The 19,159-nt window shown below is 47.8% G+C and overlaps 1 protein-coding gene and 2 non-coding genes across 4 annotated transcripts in view; 1 reads left to right on the top strand and 2 right to left on the bottom strand.

The window, feature by feature from the left end:
- The first annotated feature begins 2,670 nt into the window (after window positions 1-2,670).
- The window catches only part of Vac14 (VAC14 component of PIKFYVE complex), an 88,489-nt gene continuing 72,000 nt past the window's right edge, over window positions 2,671-19,159 (top strand). The window contains exons 1-7 of one of the 2 annotated variants that reach the window (XM_048355144.1): window positions 2,671-3,099; window positions 15,445-15,595; window positions 15,933-16,100; window positions 16,394-16,456; window positions 17,228-17,335; window positions 17,961-18,070; window positions 18,281-18,387. In XM_048355144.1, the coding sequence (XP_048211101.1) occupies window positions 2,996-3,099; window positions 15,445-15,595; window positions 15,933-16,100; window positions 16,394-16,456; window positions 17,228-17,335; window positions 17,961-18,070; window positions 18,281-18,387 (811 nt within the window). In that variant the 5' untranslated portion in view covers window positions 2,671-2,995. The remainder of the gene's footprint in view (window positions 3,100-15,444; window positions 15,596-15,932; window positions 16,101-16,393; window positions 16,457-17,227; window positions 17,336-17,960; window positions 18,071-18,280; window positions 18,388-19,159) is intronic. The other variant, XM_048355145.1, reaches the window with a different exon arrangement.
- On the bottom strand, window positions 13,576-13,646 carry Trnag-gcc. The gene has a single exon. It is a non-coding gene; the product is annotated as a tRNA-Gly (tRNA).
- Window positions 14,216-14,286, bottom strand: Trnag-gcc. Its single transcript has one exon. It is a non-coding gene; the product is annotated as a tRNA-Gly (tRNA).

Here is a 19,159-nt window from a genome sequence, read left to right as displayed (position 1 = left end):
GCATTGTACAACTACAAGTTGTATAATGACTTTCACCTAGTTTTGTAGTAGCTATAATTAATAGTTGTTACAGAACTGTTACAAAATTAATAACAGCTATGACACAGATGACTTATCTCTGTCAAGGTTGGTAAGCATGCAACCAGGCGTAGTCATTGTCAACGAGAAGACAGCATGGCAGGGCCAGCCAGACTGTGCATCAGGGTCAGAGAGGGTGAAAGCAGGCAGAGCAGGTGAGGCTAACCCTCAGGCTTTAGTCTCAGGATCACTGCCAGTCTACTTATGCATACCTAACCTTAATCAGTTGCTGTCTCCAAGATATCTGAGAAAAGAAGCCAATTCTTTCTAAGAGCTTCTGACCTAAAGGTAAGACAAAGCACAGGTTTGGACTTTGAATAAGAAACTGGTTTCTTAGCAACCTGATCCAGAAAGTCATTTCAAGGAAAAAAAGAGTTCCTTCTGGTTAAAAAAAAAAAAGCCTTTACTGCTTCAGTTATTAAAAACCAGATCATTTTATGACCCTTGGGAAATTCCATTCACCTTTAAGAAAAAGCCAAATCAGAAAGCAAAGAAACCGATGAAATATTATATTACATATGAATCCAGTGGAAGTAAATACACATTGAAGAAATTGAACCATATCATCTACATTATTTTTTTTGCTATTTTGCATCAATCATCACCAAATCCTAAATACATAAACTGCAAGACATTTACAAATGTCCTTGGCAGTACATGTTTAAGGTAACATGAGAAAACTACTAAGCAATATGTTCTCTAGAGATGAATCTGTATATTAGGAAGTCTTCATATTGTTGATGCACTTTCCTTCATCAAATGGATGAATTCACAGTTTTTTCCACCTGTGAATATGCCACCAGTAAGAGGGATTTTTTATAGATTTTTTATAGATACAATTTCTTCATGGTTTACTAGATTTGCCCTGTATTTGTTTTTTTTTTTGTTTTGTTTTGTTTTGTTTTTTGCCAGTCCTGGGCTTGGAGTCAGGGCCTGAGCACTGTCCCTGGCTTCTTTTTGCTCAAGGCTAGCACTCTGCCACTTGAGCCACAGCGTCACTTCTGGCTGTTTTCTATATATGTGGTACTGGGGAATCAAACTCAGGGCTTCATCTATGCAAGGCAAGCACCCTTGCCACTAGGCCACATTCCCAGCCCTTGCCCTGTATTTGTTTTCTATATCTGTGTAGGAAATTAACCACCAACCTCGCAACTTTAAACAAAACAAATTTATCATCTCAATTCCTATCAGTTAGGAGTCCAGAATGGACTAAACATGGGGCTGGGAATATGGCCTAGTGGCAAGAGTGCTCACCTCGAATGGACTAAACTTGGTTCTCAGTTCAGGGACGCACAAGCCTGAAATCAAGGACCAGCTGCATCCTTATTTGGAGGCTCCATTAGGGCAAGATCTAGCACTCTACCACTTGAGTCCCAGTGCTACTTCTGGCTTTTTCTGTTTATGTGGTACTGAGGAATTGAACTGAGGGCTTCATGCGTGCTAGACAAGCACTCTACCACTAAGCCCCATTCCCAGCCAGATTTCTAACCAAGGATTTGTGTGATTAGGTCAAGTGCTCCCCTCTCTAACTCAACATCAATTGATGAGCAACCTTGATTACATCTGTACATGCCTTCTGCTACAAAATAGAATATAGTTGTGGGACATTTTTATTGTATTCACAAGAACTTGTTCACACTCAAAGGGCAGGTGTTGCACAGGACATATGTAAAGGAATGGGAATTTGGGGATCCATTCTAGATATCTGTCTTTCATAACCCCTTATTCATTCTGTCTCTGTTTCTAATCTATGAATTGAAAAACGCCCCATTTTCAGTATCGTTCTAAGTTTTATGTGTGTACTTTTGACTCATTAAAGAAGAGTGCCAATAGGTATCCAAGGCCAATCAGATTTAATAATCATTTGAGCTCTATGGTGCTCTAGCCCCTGTTGTAAGTCTTATTCACAACAAAGAATCCTGGATCGTCTCCCTGTTGCTGTAACTTCAAGCAGACTACTGCCACAAATTGTCCTTTCCCCTGATTTTACTACAGAGCTGAAACTTCCTCCACTTAGAGTGAAAGGGCCAGAAAGGGCTGCTTTCCAGTGGGATCCTCTAGACACCTGCACTCAGCCAGATCTGGACTGTGGTCTGTCACCCAGGCCTCCTGGCTGTCAAAGCTGGGGAAACACACTCTAGCTACCCAGGATCTTAGGGATAGACAGAGCGAAGCACTCTTCACTGGGAAATTTTAATGCCATCAAAAATGCAAAATGCCTTCAGTCCCCACGATTTGGCTGGGAGGGGGGAGGGGGCATGATTTTAGAGCAAGGCAGAAAGTGAGAATTTAATTTTTAAAGTGAATTTATTTTAGAAAAATAATTTAAAATAATACGAGTGGCTAAGATACAGAGGAGATGACGGTGAGAAACATTTGCATATACTCAAGTATTTGCAAGAACCACGAACGTCTACACGAAACCTATTACAGCTTGAAGCAAACCTACACCCCGGCTGGGCTCCGCAAGCACTGGGAGACCTGGAGCGGAGCCGGGTAGTGGGCGGGAAAGTGGGTGGGGCTTAGTGGGTGCGTCCCAATCCCACCTGCGACTTGCACGTGTGGGCGTGGCCGGAGATGGGCGTGTCCTCACGGCGGAAGGCGGAAGTTGTTGCCGAGTCATGTGACTCGAGTAACATGGCGGCTGCCCAGTGAACGCTGCCGGCGCCGAGCGGGAGCAGGTCGCGTGAGCCGTTAGGTGGCCGAGGTCAGGGGTGGAATTGCGGGATCCAGGCCCGGATTCTGAGACCGCGCGTGGCGGCAGCGGAGCCAGGCAGGCGGGCCCAGGGTGGTGTGGTCCATGAGCCGGCGCCGGGGGCCGCACGGAGCCGCAGACTCCTCTGGCCCTGGCGCGGTCCCTGCTGCCGGGGGCTGAGGGGGAGTCGCGAGGCTCCGGGGCGTACCCCGAGCTGCCACTATGAACCCCGAGAAGGACTTCGCGCCGCTCACCCCCAATATCGTGCGTGCCCTCAATGACAAGCTCTACGAGAAGCGGAAGGTGGCGGCGTTGGAGATTGAAAAGTAAGAGCTACTTGGGACCCCGCCCTGGCTGCCAGCTTCCCCCCTCCCCCGGGGGTCGGGGATGCTTCTCGCGCCCTTCGACTATGCTAGTTCCCTGCATTCAGCCCCTTAGCGCGATGCTTAAGAGCGGGAGATCTGCAACCATACTGGGTGTCCCAGCCTTCTTCCTGGTCGGTTGTGATTTGAGCCAAGTTCTGAGGCTCCAGAGGGCTGCGGCGGTGAGCATGAAGCCGGCACAATGTGGGGGGTGGGGGGTGGGAGGGAGGAGGGTGCCCAGCACTGTTGCCCGGCACTTGATGAGACGTCGGCCTGGTCTCCATCAAATCCGGCAGATGAGTGTGTGGCCTCTGGTGGGAGAGAAGTCAGAAATGAAGCATTTGTTAGTGATATTGACCTACATGGTACTTGGTTTCTTGAAATCCAGCTTTAAGAAGTGAAAGGAAGTGTGGTCAAGTGGAGAAATCAGGCCCCAAACTTCATGATCTTAAAGCTCAGAGGATTGCTGTGTGTTCTGTCATATCCATCCTTGCAAGTGGAAGTAGGAATAATTTCATCTTTCTTGCTTCTGCAGAACTATTACATGTATGCATAAATTTGAGCTTATATTTTGCTGTTTCTCCGTGTTCAAATACGGACTTTTTTTCAACTGGGATTTTTTTTAAATTTTACTTCTGTGGGGGTTTTATTTACACAACCAAATCTTAGTGATAAAGTCAGGTGGATAGGGGGTTTCACAAGAATGGAAATAAGGCTGTGAAAGTGAAAGAGTTTTGAGGCTCAAGGTTTAAAAAAAAAATGGATTGTAGGTCTACCCTAACAGGAGTAGTGTAGTTATTTACATTTAACTTAGCCAGCGTTCCTGTAATTGCAGCACTCTGGAGACTAAGGCAGAATCTCAAGGGTATGCAGCCTGCACTGCATAGCAAGACACCCCCAAAAAATTTTTTTTAATTATTTAAAATTTTCAAATTCCTCAGTCACTCTATCCACAGTTATTTCTGTCATAACAGTGTTCTGTTGACAGCCTGAATCTGTTTCATTATGTGACACTCATTGTTTAACCTGGGGTAGATTCCTCAACTTGGGACTTCTTAACCTCAGAACTGTGACTTTTTGGAACAAATAATTCTTGGTTGTAGTGGGATGTTCTGTCTGTACCTCTTAAGATTTTTACCAGTATCACTGGCCTCCTCCCACTAGATGCCAGTAGCACTCCATCAGTTGTAACAACCCAAATTGTCTGCAGACATTGCCTGAGAGCACAAAATTGTCTCGATTGAGAACAACTGCTGGAAGTACTTTTGATTTTTGTTTTCTCCTCCACTAAGGGCATTTCATTTTTTAAGAAGATTCTCATTCAGCTCTAATATTGTATGTCCACTGTAGCTGTTTCTCTATTCGGGTACCACTTGACTGTTCTCTTTTCATACAACTTTCTGTTTGCATCCTGACTCTCCAGTGCTATTAAGTCTTACTAAGAACTGCTATCCTGAGTAGAGGGACCCAAAGATGATGTATGAATGTGGTTGTATGTCCATGGTTTTGGCTAGTTTTGAAACTGGTACTGTGTGTTTGTTAGCTTTTCATTACTGTATCTAATACCTAAGATAATCAACTGATAAAGAGAGAATATTCATTGTCTTACAGTTTGGAAGGTTCCGTCTGTTTTCAGTTCTGATTGCTTTTATTTTGTGTGTGTGCAGGTATGCTAGTACTGGGGTTTGAACTTAGGACTTGGGCATTGACCTTTCAGATTTTCAATCACAGGTAGTGCTTTGCCACTTGAGCTCCAGCTTTACTTCTGGCTTTTTGGTAGTTAATTGGAGATTAGAATATCTTGGACATTTCTACCCCGTCTAGCTTCAGACCATAGTTCTTAGATCTCTGCCTCCTGAGTAGCTAGGATTATAGGTGGGAGCCACCAGCACCTGGCTGCCCCATTGCTTTTAGCCTTTGACAAGGCATCCTGTCATAGAAGGAAGTATGTGGTAGAGCAAAGCCAATCACTTTGTGACCAGGTCTAGAAGGGAGGACTACAGTCACACTATCCCCTTCAAGTCATACCCCTAATAACTGGATAATTTCCCTATTGGCCTCACTTCTTAAAAGTTTCTACCACCTCCCAAAAGTACTAAACTGAGGGCTAAGCTTTTTAGCACCTGGGCCTTCGGAGGACATTTAAGATCTAAACTGCAGCGCACTACCACCCACTTTTGTCCTATAACCCATTTGGCTTCTCAGAAATACCTGCTTGCATCCTGGCTTGAATTACCTGCTGGATGCTTGAGCAGAGAAGTATTCATCTCAGCATTATTGTTGCTTCCAACACAGCCTGTGCAAAGGTTCTCACCCTGCAGGTAGGCTTTGCCCTTAATAGGGTTCATTTTCTGTTCATCATTACCCTTGATTTGTAAAATTCAGAGAAACTCCTTACCTAAGGCGTCTACTAGACTTTGAACTCCCTAAGAACAGAAACCCTGTTACTTTTTCCTCAACACTTGACAGAGTGCCTAGTGGCCTTTGATGTGTGGTGTCCATACATAATATTTTTGGTAGAGAAAATAATATTTCAGGCTAAGGACTTTGTTATTCAAGCATCAATGTAAGGAGCATGTTAGAAAGAGGCTCCCAAACCAGATCTTCAGAATCAATGTATGTACTTTAACAAGATCCTTGGCTGATTATTGTACATCTTAAAGTTTGAAGAGTTCTGTTCAGCCAGGTGCTGGTGGCTCTCACCTGTAATCTTAGCTACTAGGGAAGCTGAGATCTGAGGATCACAGTTCAAAGCCAGCTGGGCAGGAAAGCCCATGAGACTTGTATCTCCAATTAACCACCAGAAAATCTGAAATGGCACTGTGGCTCAAAGTGATAGAGCACTAGCCTTGAGCTTAAGGACAGCCCCCAGACCCTAAGTTCAAAAAAGAATCTGTTCTACACATAGAATATTGTATATTTAAATATAGTCTTCATATGGCCTAGTCAAAGTGACCCTCAACCAGATCTCTGCCAGCAACCTGTAAAAGAAATGTCAGAGGGCTGAGAATATGGCCTAGTGGTAGAGTGCTTGCCTCACATCCATGGTATCCTGGGTTTGATTCCCCAGCACCACATATACAGAAGAAGCCAGAAGTATCTTAAAAGCTAGAGTGCTAGCTCTTAAAGAAGCCAGGGACAGTGCGCAGGCCCTGAGTTCAAGCCCCAAGAGTTGCAACAACAAAAAAAAGCAAAGAAAATGTCAGAATATGGACAGTTGCTTGTGTAGTTTACAGGAGTGAGCTCACATGCTTCAGAAATGCAAGTGTTTAGTCCTATTCTTGGTGCTTTAGGTGAGCTCTGTTTCTTAGAAGGCCACCTGGCAGAATGGTAGAGGAAAGGCCCTTGAGTTGCTCTCCTCAATGTCCTCATATGTAAAAAAAGAAGACTATCCTTAAGGTTATTCGATCACTTGTGCTAATGTTGTAAAGTGCTCAGTAGAATACCCAACATGTTATAATTGTTATATAATATGTAATATGTTATATATAATACAATAATTCTTTGTAATCGCCAGTACTGTTTTTTTTTTATCACCTTTTGGTTGGCAGCTTAATAGCCTCCCCAAGATGTGTAAATCTCTGGACCTGAGAATCTGCTACACCTTCTACACCTCAAGTTCCATGTAGGCAGAATCCCACTCACAGCATCTCAGAGCTTGCTAGCTCTTGGCAGGAGTTTTGGAAAAAGAAAGCCTGGCTGCCCATCAGGTTTGCCTTTGGCTTTCCCAAACCCACAGCCTTATCAGCCTGAGCCCAATGGTCATGGTGAGTGTGAGTAGGAATCCCTTTAAAGAAGAGCCAGAAAAATAGGATACTTATTCCACAGGCGGAAGCAGCAGATGCTGCTTGCAAGGAGGTGGAGATCTCAGGCTTCCATGTATAGTCATAGTCTCTAGCTCTCGTTGCTCACTTCAGTGGAGTGGAAGGTGAAGGGGACTAATGCAAGTTGAGAGGTGCTAAGTATGCTTTGAGCTTTTCTTAAAAGCTCCTGCCAAGTGCACAAATGTGATTATAAATAGTCTGCCCAGGCTGTCATAAGAAAATTGCACAGCCCTGGGTGGCTTCAGAAGCAGTTTATTTCTCACAGTCTGGACACTGGAAAACCCAAGATACTGGTACTGGCAAAGTAGATTTCATTCAGAGCCCCTTCTGTTGGCTGGCAGGCAGCTGTTCTCACTGGTATGCTCATGTGACCACTTCTTTTGGAGGGGGGTGGGGGGGCTCAGTTTGTCTCTAGCACTAATCCTATAAGATCAGAGGCTCCACTCTTAGGACCTTATTTAGCCTATATTACTTTATACTTCTGTCCAAATACAGTCATTTGAAGGTTAGAGCTTCTATATCCCCACACACTGATGTGGTGGCACAGGCCTGTAATCCTAGCACTCAGGAAACAGGTAAGAGCATCTTAAGTCTAAGGCTAGCCTGAGCAACAAAGCAAGACCCTGTCTCAGAAAAACAGGCAGAGAAGTGGCTGGGAGTATAGCTCAGTGATAACGCACTTGCCTAGTAAGTGGGAAGCCTTGGGTTCAGTTGCGGGGAGGGGTGGGCTTTCCATTACCTTGAATAGTTTTCCCTACCAAAAAAGGGAGGCATACATATAGTAAAAGGAGTTTTATACCTGAACAACTTGTGGTGATTTGAGCTTCCACTTACAGTTCAGAGTCTCTCTGCTTAGGTGACAGAGCTAGTACTGCTGGTGCTATTCCAATAAGTGATTAAAGGGCGTTTTGCCACCATGACAGGCCTCCTAGATGCTGAAAATGTAGAGAGGGGTTCTAGTGTCCAACATCTATGTCGGTGTTATATACCTGTTGAGCCAAAGACCTGGAGAACTCTGTCTACCACCTTGGTGCAATGTGACCACACAATTTCTCTAAAGACCAAGGTATTTAGGCTAAGAAACCTTGGGTCTTGTGGCCTCTCAATTTCAAGAAACATAGTCAGTGATCAGCCCTAATGAAAAGGTTGGTAAGACCCCACCCATCCTCTCCTGGAAAGTGGATGAGGAGGTGAAACAGCAGCAGGTGCTTTGGTTCCTGCGGGTGCCCACTGTAGTGGTGTGTGCTGGGCCCTGTGGAAGTGAGGTCCTCTCTGTCTCTTGTCTGCTCCCTGGGACAGATGACACCCTTCCCAGTCAAGTCTCTGTTGTTTCTCCATATTGTGTTTCATCCCAGCCAAACAAACCCATCTCAAGTTCATGATCTTGTCTGAATTTTGAGTACCGAAGGCCAGCAATGTTAGGTGCTCAAGAGCCACTGCAAGGTAGAGGATCAGAGCTCCCAATAATGCCTCTGTGCCTTGTCAGGGCTGACGGGATTCCTTTGTCCAGGATGGAAGATGGAGCAAAGCTTTCCCACTTGACCTGGTTTGGAGTCAGCCAGCTTGGGAAACACACACATACACACAACTGTTGAATGTCTTGAGGCAGTTTGTGGAGTTTGGGTCAGAATTCCACTCAGCTCTGCTGTTTACCAGCAGTGGGACCCTCGGCAAATTGCTTAATCCAGGGGTCAGAGGCTGGCAGCCAGGGACGGTGTCCTGTCTGTGCGCTGTTTAGTTTGGCCTGGATCACAGCATTTTAGGTTGAGAAACTTCACAGTGAAATTCAGATTTCTGGCTTCCCATAAGGAATTGGTTTCTGTGGCGGTGGGCCCACATTCCCAGCAGACAGGGAGAGCCAATTCCCTCCCCCGCTTTCCTTGGCCCGACCCTTGTGGACATGTGTGATTGTGATTCTGGCTTAACCTCTCTGTGCCTCCATTTTTTTATCTTCTAAAAAAATGTGCCTTAAAAACATTGTGCTGAAAGAAGCCAGTCAGGCACAAAGTCATTGTTGTGTGATTCCATTTATACCACATGCCCCCAAAAGACAAAAAGCAGGTTAGTGGTTGCTGGGGCTGAAGGGAGGAGGTTTGGGAAATGGAGTGTGGTAGTAAGGGGTACAGAATTTCTTCGGAGAATGGCAAAAATGTCCTCAAATTGACTGGTGCTAGTTGCACAACTTTGTGAACATACCAACCACAACTAAATCTTTAAATAGTAAATGTATGGAATATGAATTGTGTCTTCGTTTCGAAGAATGTCAGTAGTATGTTTTTACAGTATGCGGCAAACCTTTTGAAGTGGTCACAATTACTGTCACCTGAGATCAGGACATGCCTCTTGCTCCGACTGTGACTCTTTTATCCTCTGCTGACCATACCCAGTGGGTGTTCATTCCATCTGTGTGTTGTCAGTTAAGTCTCAGCCTTTTTATGTCTTTGGCCTGTCCCAGAGGCACATGTTCACTGTTCCCATTCAATTATTTGGAGACTGGTGAGCAAGTGAAAACCAAATTACTGCACTCCTCAGCAAAGCAGATGGAGATGTTTACCCCGATTCTCTTCGGGAAATTGCTGCCTGGATATGCCATCTGAATACATATGCCACCTAGAAAATGTGTCACACAAGGAACAGAGACAGATAATTGGACTTGGCAGGGGATTCAAAAAAGAAAGAAAAAAGCAACCCAAGTCCATGCTGAAGGTTTCACCACACATGAATAAGCATCACCTCAGGAGTTATCTTTGTATCCTCCTCGGAGCCAGAAAAGCAGGGCCTCTACCAACATTGGTTAATGGATGTGGTCTGGATAGTGCATGCAGATCTCCATTTGTCTCTCTGGTTCTGACTTTGCTCCCTGGTTCTGACATTCTTAGAAGGAATTTAGTTGAGTACTAGTATTTGCATGTGCACAGTTCAGAGCACCAGATATGGTGCATTATCTCATTCTCTAAAGACAGCATGAAGTCCTTGTGGATATCAGTGATCCCATCTTTGGGCTGAGGATGTCTCCTCTGAACATGTAGGAATCTGAGTGTTGTAGCTTGAAGCCTCTGCCACCTAGGACAGAGGATGGGTTCTTGGGGTGTCTCCAAGGGCAAACGGGATTGCTGTTGAGTGCCATAATAAATGTAAATGGAGTTCAGTGCAATAAGTGTAAGGTGCCTGGAACTCACTGATTCTTGGGAGAGAGAAGTGTAACACGGCAGAGATTTCAGCCTTGGGGTCAGAAAAACCTACAGGTGTCCAGTGGTTGTTCAGAGTTTCTGTTTGCAACTGGCTAGGTGTTGCAGGATGATTGTTTTTTTTTTTTTTTTTCAGAACCATCCATAAGTTGTGTGCTCTTATGTATGTTTGTTTCGCATCATCTCTGAACACCAGTTTTCCCCAACCGTAAATGGGTGTGTCGTGTCTACCTGGGTTGCTTGTTTCTAGGTGTGAACTAGATCAATGCCTGTGAAGCTCCCGGCACATTGCCCGGCATCTAGTAAATGCTCAGCCAGTGGCTACTCATTGCCTGCCTTCTTACAAGCTTCATCTCAGAGCACCTCAAGTTGTAGAGGGATGCATAGAGATGTCTGAATAACAAACAGCAGGGCTAAGCATATGGACAGAGTGGTGTGTCTGACTCCCAAGAGCCTTTCTTTTGCACACGAGAACTGTTACCTTAATTGGGTGTGTTCATTTGCATGCGGGGTGGGGGTGGGGGTTGCAGGAGATGAGAGAGACTGTGGCCACTGAAAGACGGGGGCCACCGGGGCCATGCATGAGAATTCCCAGGGCAGACCCTCTGTGGCCATAGGAAAGGAACTTGGTTTCTCTGGGACTGTTTGAGGTGTGGAAGGTGAAGGTTGTCCTGAGCAAGAATCACCTCCTGAAATCTTCAGGCAGCTCATAGCTGTGTGGTCAAGGTGACCTCAGGCCTTCTAGCTGATAACTGTCCAGATATAGCCTGCAGCTCATTTTCTTAGAAAGGGACATCAGTGTGATGTGTTCATGCTGGCCTTGTTGGGGACGCGTGTCTTCTGGGGACAGATGTTTCTGCCATCCTGTGGCCCTGCTGGCCAGTTGCAAATGGAAGCTCTAAGCCATTGCTAGAGGACCACCTCCTTGAAAAGATTTTTCAGTGCTTTTATGGAGAAACCAGGCACACACGGATTCTCTTTTCTACTGAATAGAACAGTAAAGCTCAAGACCTTTGTGTCAGTGAAAGGCCCCAGGGATTCGTGATCGTGAGAGTTTCTGTGCTAAGTATTGACTTCAAAATGAGGTGGGCTTCAGGACCCCCCACCACTGGCTCCTAAGCTATAGATGAAAGCAGAGACAATGTAGAGCCTTTGAAGAGAGACTGGGCCTGGAACTGGGGGTGTCAGCTGTTAAACTTCACTTGCTCTGCTTTCCTATCTGTACTTTGCCAGTAAAGAGCCAGATTGTACCCTGGCTTGCTGAGAGCAGAGTTTTGAAGCTTTGAAGCACCCTACAAGGAGTCAGAGCGTGCCTGCCCCTCAGCAAGCACACTTCAGGTCACATCCTGCCCACAGCTGAGGCATGCTGGGTCTTTCCCAGCATGCATTTCAAGATCCCAGAGGTGTCCCTTGTGACAAGTTAACAAGGTGTCCCTTTTTAACTGATGGCAAAACTAGGCCTTTAACCATTCAAATTCCATACCAGCTAACCCAACAGGTTGGGTTTCCTTTTACACACCATTCTCAGGCCACCAATCTGGCAGCGTAAGACTTTGCCCAGGTTTGCCCTACTGCTTGCGTTCTGCCTCAGTGGGTGCCAGCCTTCTCACAGATTCAGTGGCCTGCAGGTGTTTGTTGATTGGCCCCCTAGTGTATACACAGCACTAGGCTAGGGACAAGGTTGGTGCTAGAGGTGCCAAGAATAGCATTTAACCCCTAGAGACTTGATCAGGGAGTTGTAAAGACAGAAGAAATATAACTGGTGACATCTACCAGCACTTTTTTTTTTTTATTACAGAAAGGTCATTGAGTGTTTTGGGGTTCAGAGACATGCTCGGTTTGTAGATAGTGAGGAAGCTGAGGGGGCTGCCTCTTTGAGTCAGGCCTCGAAGGTTGAGTGAAGCATTGGGGGAAGGACCGGGAGGAAGTGTCCCTGTGGGACAAACTGGTCCAGTAGGAAGGCCGCTCTGGCTGGGATGCAAGATGTTAGGAGCTGTGCAGGCAGGCTGGAGAGGCCCCTAGCTCTCTTCTCATTCCTCATTCATGTCAGTAAGAAGTATGAGCTTGATTTGATTTAAGGGACAGAGCCATCTTGTTTGTGGCCTAGGATTGACCCCAGACCCAGGCTCTGGAGAACATGTTTGCATAGTTTCCAGAGGGAACCACTGCTTGTCTGCTGGTGTTTGCTTACCAGGAGATGAAGAATATTCTATCTTGGTGTGTTCACTGCTGTACCAGGAGAGATGAAGAATATTCTATCTCAGTGCAATCACTGAGTGGCTGCTTGTCCTGTAAGACCCGAACTGGCTATCCTCTGGCCAGGGACTATAGTGGTAGGAATTGAGCCCTGCCTGGGAAGATTTGGGTGGCAGAGGCACCCCAGCTGGCAAAAGGTGAAGAGCACAGGTACCCTAGCTTTCCATCTTCTCCATCAAGAGGCCAGCAGAGAGAAGACACCAGAACCTCAACCCCTGTGCTCACTGTGTGAGCTCATTGTCCTAAAGCCCAGTGAGTGCCACTCAGGTCCATACCACGCACCACTGCGTCCCTCCCCCCAAAGTTCCCATCTTCACCCTGCTCCCCTGCCCCCAGATGGCAGGCCACTTGCCAAGCACTCTGGGTCCCATGCTGCTGGCTGCAAGCGCCTTCTCCAACCCTGCCACCCACTTCCCTCCACCTTGACCATGATTCTGCCAAACCAAATGCTGCCTCTCAGCTTTGTTCATCTTTTCCTCCACAGTCCAGAACCTACACCTACTCGCCCTTCAGAACCCTCAGTGCAGAAGTTTGTGAGGCTGCTCTGCATTCCCCCCACCAGTCATTCTCTTCTCACCTCACCTCACTCCTCCCTGCCTCTCCCTCCCTCTTCTTACCAGGCTTACACTGGAGTCCTGAAGGAGCCTTCTGTGTTCTTCCAACCCCAGCAGAGCCCCTGGAGCCTGGGAAATGCATCCCATATGAGACTGTCACCAGGTGGAGTGCTCTTCCCAGCTGCTCTGGGAGTAACAGGAGGCCAGAGAGGATGTGGTCCTACGGAAGCCTGGAATAGGAGGGAGGGGAGGACTTGGCTCCACTCTCTGGTCCTGGCGGGAGCCCAGTGCATGTTCTCACTCCCATCCCGGTGCCGTTGTGATTTGTGCCATACAGAAGCAGGGCCTGGCTTCCCAGGCAGGCTGCTTGAGCAGGAGTGGGAGGCGCAGCTGCCCCTATGGACTGTGGGGTACACCACATCCTGAATTCTTTGAGGATGAGGACAAATAGGTTTTTGATCTTTGTGGAATGTAGGGAAATTTAGTGAATTTTTTCAAAACCATTTCAACCTCAAACTAGTAATAAACCATTTGCAGTCCTTTGATGATATACACACATGTGTTAGGCAGTATGAAATCTCAAGTTCAGTGTCATAAGATTTAAAAGTTTGTTGCTGCTGCATTGGCCGGGAATCGAACCCGGGCCTCCCACGTGGCAGGCGAGAATTCTACCACTGAACCACCAATGCTTCAGTTGTCAGCAGCTGTGTGGCACCTCCTTTAACCCCATTTCGGGCCTCCCTGTGTATATATACTGAGTCACAGCCCAGGCTCTGATGCTGCCACATCAGCAGCACTGCAAGAAGAGTAAGCCTCCACTCCACAGCAGGAGGGAGCAGAAAGGTAGGCCTGGGCATGTGGAATGTGTGTGCACACATGCATGCATAATTGATTTGCCTTCAGGCCATAAGACAGAAACTAGAGCTCAACTTTGGGTGTGTCTCCCCTCTGATGTCTGAGTCTTCCCATTCCATTTTGTTTTGTTAAGCCTACTGTTCTTGATTTCATAGCTAGCTTTCTGCTGGCCACCAGCATGGGCTGAGAGCTGTTCAATTGAGTCCCCTTCAGTGGAGGCCTACGGTTCTGAGCTGCCATAGCCAGTCTAGCTTCTCTGGGGAGCCCCACTGACTCCCTGAGCCAGATGTGTGGTCCCAGACTCACTGGTGCCTCGGGCTGCTGCCGGTCCACTGTGGTTGAGCAGGATGGCTCCTCCTGTGTGACAGAGCTAACCAGAAAGAGACAAAAATAAAAGCAGCATTGCATTGGCCGGGAATCGAACCCGGGCCTCCCGCGTGGCAGGCGAGAATTCTACCACTGAACCACCAATGCACCAGCTGTCTGCCAAGGCATCTGTGAGACTCTTCTCACTGGGCTGTCCCTGTCAGCTTCCTGGGCCTCACCTGGCTGGTTTGTCCAGTCCAGGAGACAGGTTTCTATGTCTCCATCCTTGACAGATGTTCATGTGCTATGGCTTCTTCAGAGTTGGGACTAGGAACTGGAGTTCAGTTTCTACCTGGGGCCCTGGGCTCATTCATCAGTCCTAGCCCTCAGCCCCATAAGGATGTGACCCTTATCATACAGGCTCCCACTGTTGCCATGGCAAAGAGCTCCTTCTCTAGAACATGAGTAGATAGGTGCAGGAGCCATGCCCTTGAACCATCAAAACCATAAGCTAAATAAACTTCTCTTCATAAATAGCCAACTTCTCCTATTTCATCCTAACCACAAAAAAATAACTGACTAATACACCTGTCTTCTTTTCTTTTGGTCAGTCATGAGGCTTGAACCTAGGACCTGGGTGCTGCCCCTGAGCTTTTGTGCTCAAGGCTAGCACTCAACCACTTTTAGCCACAGCTCCACTTCCAGTTTTTCAGTGGTTAATTAAAGATAAAGGTCTCACAGGCCTTCCTGCCCAGGCTGGCTTCAAACAGCAGTCCTCAGGCATGAGCCACAAGCACCCAGATCTGCCTTCTTTACCTAGAAAATGCTTGTCATCATGTTTTAAGATTTGGCTCCCTATACACCCAAGAAGTGTTAGCCCTGGCACGTCCTTGCTCCTGTGGTAGCATGTACAACACTTGTTACCACTACTTGTTTGGATGTGGACTTGCCCATGAGACTAGATAGGGTATTGCCAGCACTGCCCCTGAAGTAATGACCCAGATGCAGACTCCCTCTATGTGAGAGTAAGAGGTGGGCAAGGGTTCCATAATGACAGTACTAATAAAGCATTGTGATTTGCATGTACTTGGACTCTCAAAAGTGAGATAGTGCTACAGTTCCTCATTCCAAAGGGAATACACAAAAGGAAACTGAGACTGGAGTAGGGAAACAACCATGACCCATCCAGCATCTCTTAGACTACAGCAGAACTGAGAGGACCTGACTCCCACTTCCTCTTTCTTGATCCCATCCCCCTCCCTGGAGCCCCATGCTGCAAGGGCCACCTGGTTCAACCCATCCCATAGCTCTCCTTTCTCTTTCCAGGCTGGTTCGGGAGTTTGTGGCCCAGAACAACACCGTGCAGATCAAGCATGTGATCCAGACCCTATCTCAAGAGTTTGCCCTGTCCCAGCACCCCCACAGCCGGAAAGGGGGGCTCATCGGCTTGGCCGCCTGCTCCATCGCCCTGGGCAAGGTAGCCCTTCTCCAGGGGGACAGACACGCCAGTGCTGGCCTTCACTCTTAACAGAAGCATCCAGATACCTCAAGACCCAGCAGCGTCTTGCAGACCTGTATTTTATTACCACTCTTCCTACACTTAAGACCAGCGAGACTGGCTTCCACGCCTTACAGCCATGTCTCCAGATGTGACCCCTCCTCTAGGCAGCTGGCTTGGGAAGGGTCTTTGAGCCCAGCCCCAACTCGGAGGCCTAAGCCTCTCGGAGGTCTGAGGATGTCAACTGACTGCAGGCTGTGGAGCCAGCATCTTTTACCATTCTGATCTGTCTTCTCTTCCTTCTTCCCCACTGCAGGACTCTGGGCTCTACCTGAAGGAGCTGATTGAGCCCGTGCTGACCTGTTTCAATGATGCAGACAGCAGGCTGCGCTACTATGCCTGTGAGGCCCTCTACAACATCGTCAAGGTGGCCCGGGGTGCTGTGCTGCCCCACTTCAATGTTCTCTTTGACGGGCTGAGTAAGGTAACTTTGTGTAGCTGCGGAAGCCCTGGGGATGGTCACTGGGAAGCAGCCCCTTGACCCACTCATAGCAGGACAGAGCTCCACGATACAATGTGAGTTCTGCACCTGACTCCTCAGCTATGTTCTGTTTCACCCCCCAACCCCCCTCCCTGCCTTTCTCAGATCTACTCACTGAGCAAACTTTGTGTTCTGCACCATGAGCTTGACGGCCATGGGTTTGTGGTAGGTTTCTTGGCTTACATTTGACTGTGACCATTTCCTCTTTGTTTCTCTCCTGTGTTTGTGCCTTGTAGCTAGCTGCTGACCCAGACCCCAATGTGAAAAGTGGATCTGAACTCCTGGACCGTCTTTTAAAGGTATTGGTACTTTGTGATCACTTTTATTTTTCTTATTTTTAGAATCTTTTTCTTCTGTGTTGAAGGAGTTCTTCCCTAGTTGTTGTATTTTTTTGTTTTTGGATATGGGGGGGGGGGGTGTGGGGGGTTGGTAGTACAGAGGGTTGAACTCAGGGCTCTTTGCACTTACTAGGCACCTCCAGTGCCTTTTTGTATTGGTTGTTTTCATGTTAGGATCTTGCTTTATGCCTAGGTTACGCTCCTCTTACTTGTGCTTCCCCATGTAGCTGGGGATAACAAGTGGGTTGCACTGTGCCTGCCATTGTACTTTCCCTGTAGCTTAGATATCAGGCACACACCACTGTGCCCCGCCACAGACTGAGATAGAATCTCACAAACTTATGCCCAGGTTAACCTCAGACCACAATCCCCTGATCTGCCTCCCGGACAAGCTAGGATTAGTCTTGAGCCGCCATACCTCTCTATGCCCCTATTTTAAAACTCGTAGGCAAAGCAAAGAAGCTTACCTTCCACGCCACTCTTTCCATGACAAAACACCTAGTGTTTGGACTAAACTACAAGGAGTCAAGTTTTGCTATTCTTTTAGTTTCCCAGACCTTTCATTCTACCTGTTTTGGCCTATAAGAAGATAAGATTCTCCAGGGACCTCTCCTCTGCCATTTGCCTCCTAGACACTTGACCCTGAAGCCTGCCTGCCCAGGGCCAGTAATGCAGCAGATTAGAGAGGTCTGGTCTCCGGCTCTCGACAGCTCACATTCTTTTCATCCACAGGACATTGTGACTGAGAGTAACAAGTTTGACCTGGTGGGCTTCATCCCCTTGTTAAGGGAGAGGATTTACTCCAACAACCAGTATGCCCGGCAGTTCATCATCTCCTGGGTACGGTCCAGCCCATGGCATGGTTCCTTCTCAGCACAGAGGGCCTCTGCTCCAGTCCCATCAGCTCTCAGGGTCACAGGCTTGAGCCGCCATACCTAGCCATCCCCCTTACTTTAATACTCCTAGGCAGAGCAAAGACGTTTACCTCCCCTACCACTCTTCCCCATGACAGAGAAGGGTGTTGTAGTTCCTTTGGCCTCCTGGAAATCACCCTCATACCAGCAGTGCTAATAATCCAGAACACTTATCCACCTTTGACCCCAGCACACGTCCATCCTGTTTGCCCCTGAAGGGATACAATTCTTTCCCTGTCTCAAAGAAACACCCACGTTTCTCTGATGCCCATAGTACTTCCTCCCACGGTCACCTTTGCTAGCCTCATCTGGCCTCCCCCATCCACCCATTCCCTTCTCCCAGGGTATCCAGATCACCTTGGAGTCAAACTGCCATCCTCCGCATGTGGAATGAAAACGATCACTGCCATTGCTCTGTCCCGTGAACACCTGACCACTGTGACATGTGCCTCTGTAGGGTTCCCTTCACTGCCAGCTCCCCAGAGTGATGAGGGGGGAACAAGGCTCTCAGCCTGGGCCAACTCTCCCTTCTGCTGCTTTCCCTTGGTCAGATCCTGGTTCTGGAGTCTGTGCCAGATATCAACCTTCTGGATTACCTGCCAGAGATCCTGGATGGACTCTTTCAGATCCTGGGCGACAATGGCAAAGAGATCCGGAAAATGTGAGTGGAAGGAGGGACAGGCAGCTGCCACCTCCTGAGACCCACGGGGCGCACAGCCCTCAAGCCCCCTGCCAGCAGGAGAACCCGGGATGCTTGTCCTAACTCGTGTGCTTCGGTGTATACCCCTGGTGTCTAAACAACATCCGCCTGACAAGTGGCCAGCCCAGAGCACCAACCAGTGCTCTTCCCTCCTCTTCTTCTCATCGGTAGGTGCGAGGTTGTTCTTGGAGAATTCTTGAAAGAAATTAAGAAGAACCCCTCCAGTGTCAAGTTTGCTGAAATGGCCAACATCCTGGTGATCCACTGCCAGACCACGGGTGAGTGTGAAGGCCCCGCTGCCTCCCCAGATGCCCCTTCCTCTCCCGCTGCCTCAGCCCCAGGGGGGGAGGCAGGCCAGAGCTGTGGGAGGAGCTAACCTGCATGACCCTGGACAGCAGGAGCCATGCTGTAGAGGGTCTCAGTAAGCAGCAGAGCCAGATTCTCTGTTGACCTGGAAATCTTTTCACTTCGTCTGACCTGGAGTGAAGATCTGGAGCTCCTCTTGCTAGCAGGTGTGGCCAACGCACTTAGGGTTGGAATGTTTGGAGCTTAGGATTGCATATGTCAGCTTTTGTGGGGTGCCAAACCATTGACAAACATAAATGCTTTAAAACAATAGCACCTTCTTACTGCTCATGAGTCTGCAGGTCAGATGAATGATTTTTCCTCCCCCCAGTTAGACTGGGCCTGATCATGCACCAGTACAGTCAGCTGCAAGAGTGACTGGATGGAGTGGTCTGGGACAGCCTCGCTCAGGTCTGGCAGTGCCTGGCTGACAGCTGGGGTAATAGGTGATCAGTTCCAGTGCCTCATGCCTCATCATTCAGCAGACTGATCTGTGCATATTTAAATGGCATCTGCAGGATTCCAAGAGAGACAGGACAAGGTCTCTAGCTGAGGCTTGAGCCAGGCTCTTATAGTCTAGAGTAGCAAGGCCAGTCCAGATAGGGAGAAAGGGTAGGGAAATAAAAGCTACTTCTAGACAAATGAGACACAGAGTCACATTACAAGGGTACGTGGATCTGTTCCACAGTCCAGCTCAGCATGGTC

Source organism: Perognathus longimembris, chromosome 10 (genome assembly GCF_023159225.1).
Source record: "Perognathus longimembris pacificus isolate PPM17 chromosome 10, ASM2315922v1, whole genome shotgun sequence".
In the NCBI taxonomy this organism is placed as follows: Eukaryota; Metazoa; Chordata; class Mammalia; order Rodentia; family Heteromyidae; genus Perognathus; species Perognathus longimembris.
The sequence above is the reverse complement of the archived record's forward strand: the minus strand, read 5'-3'. Positions and strand labels throughout refer to the sequence as shown.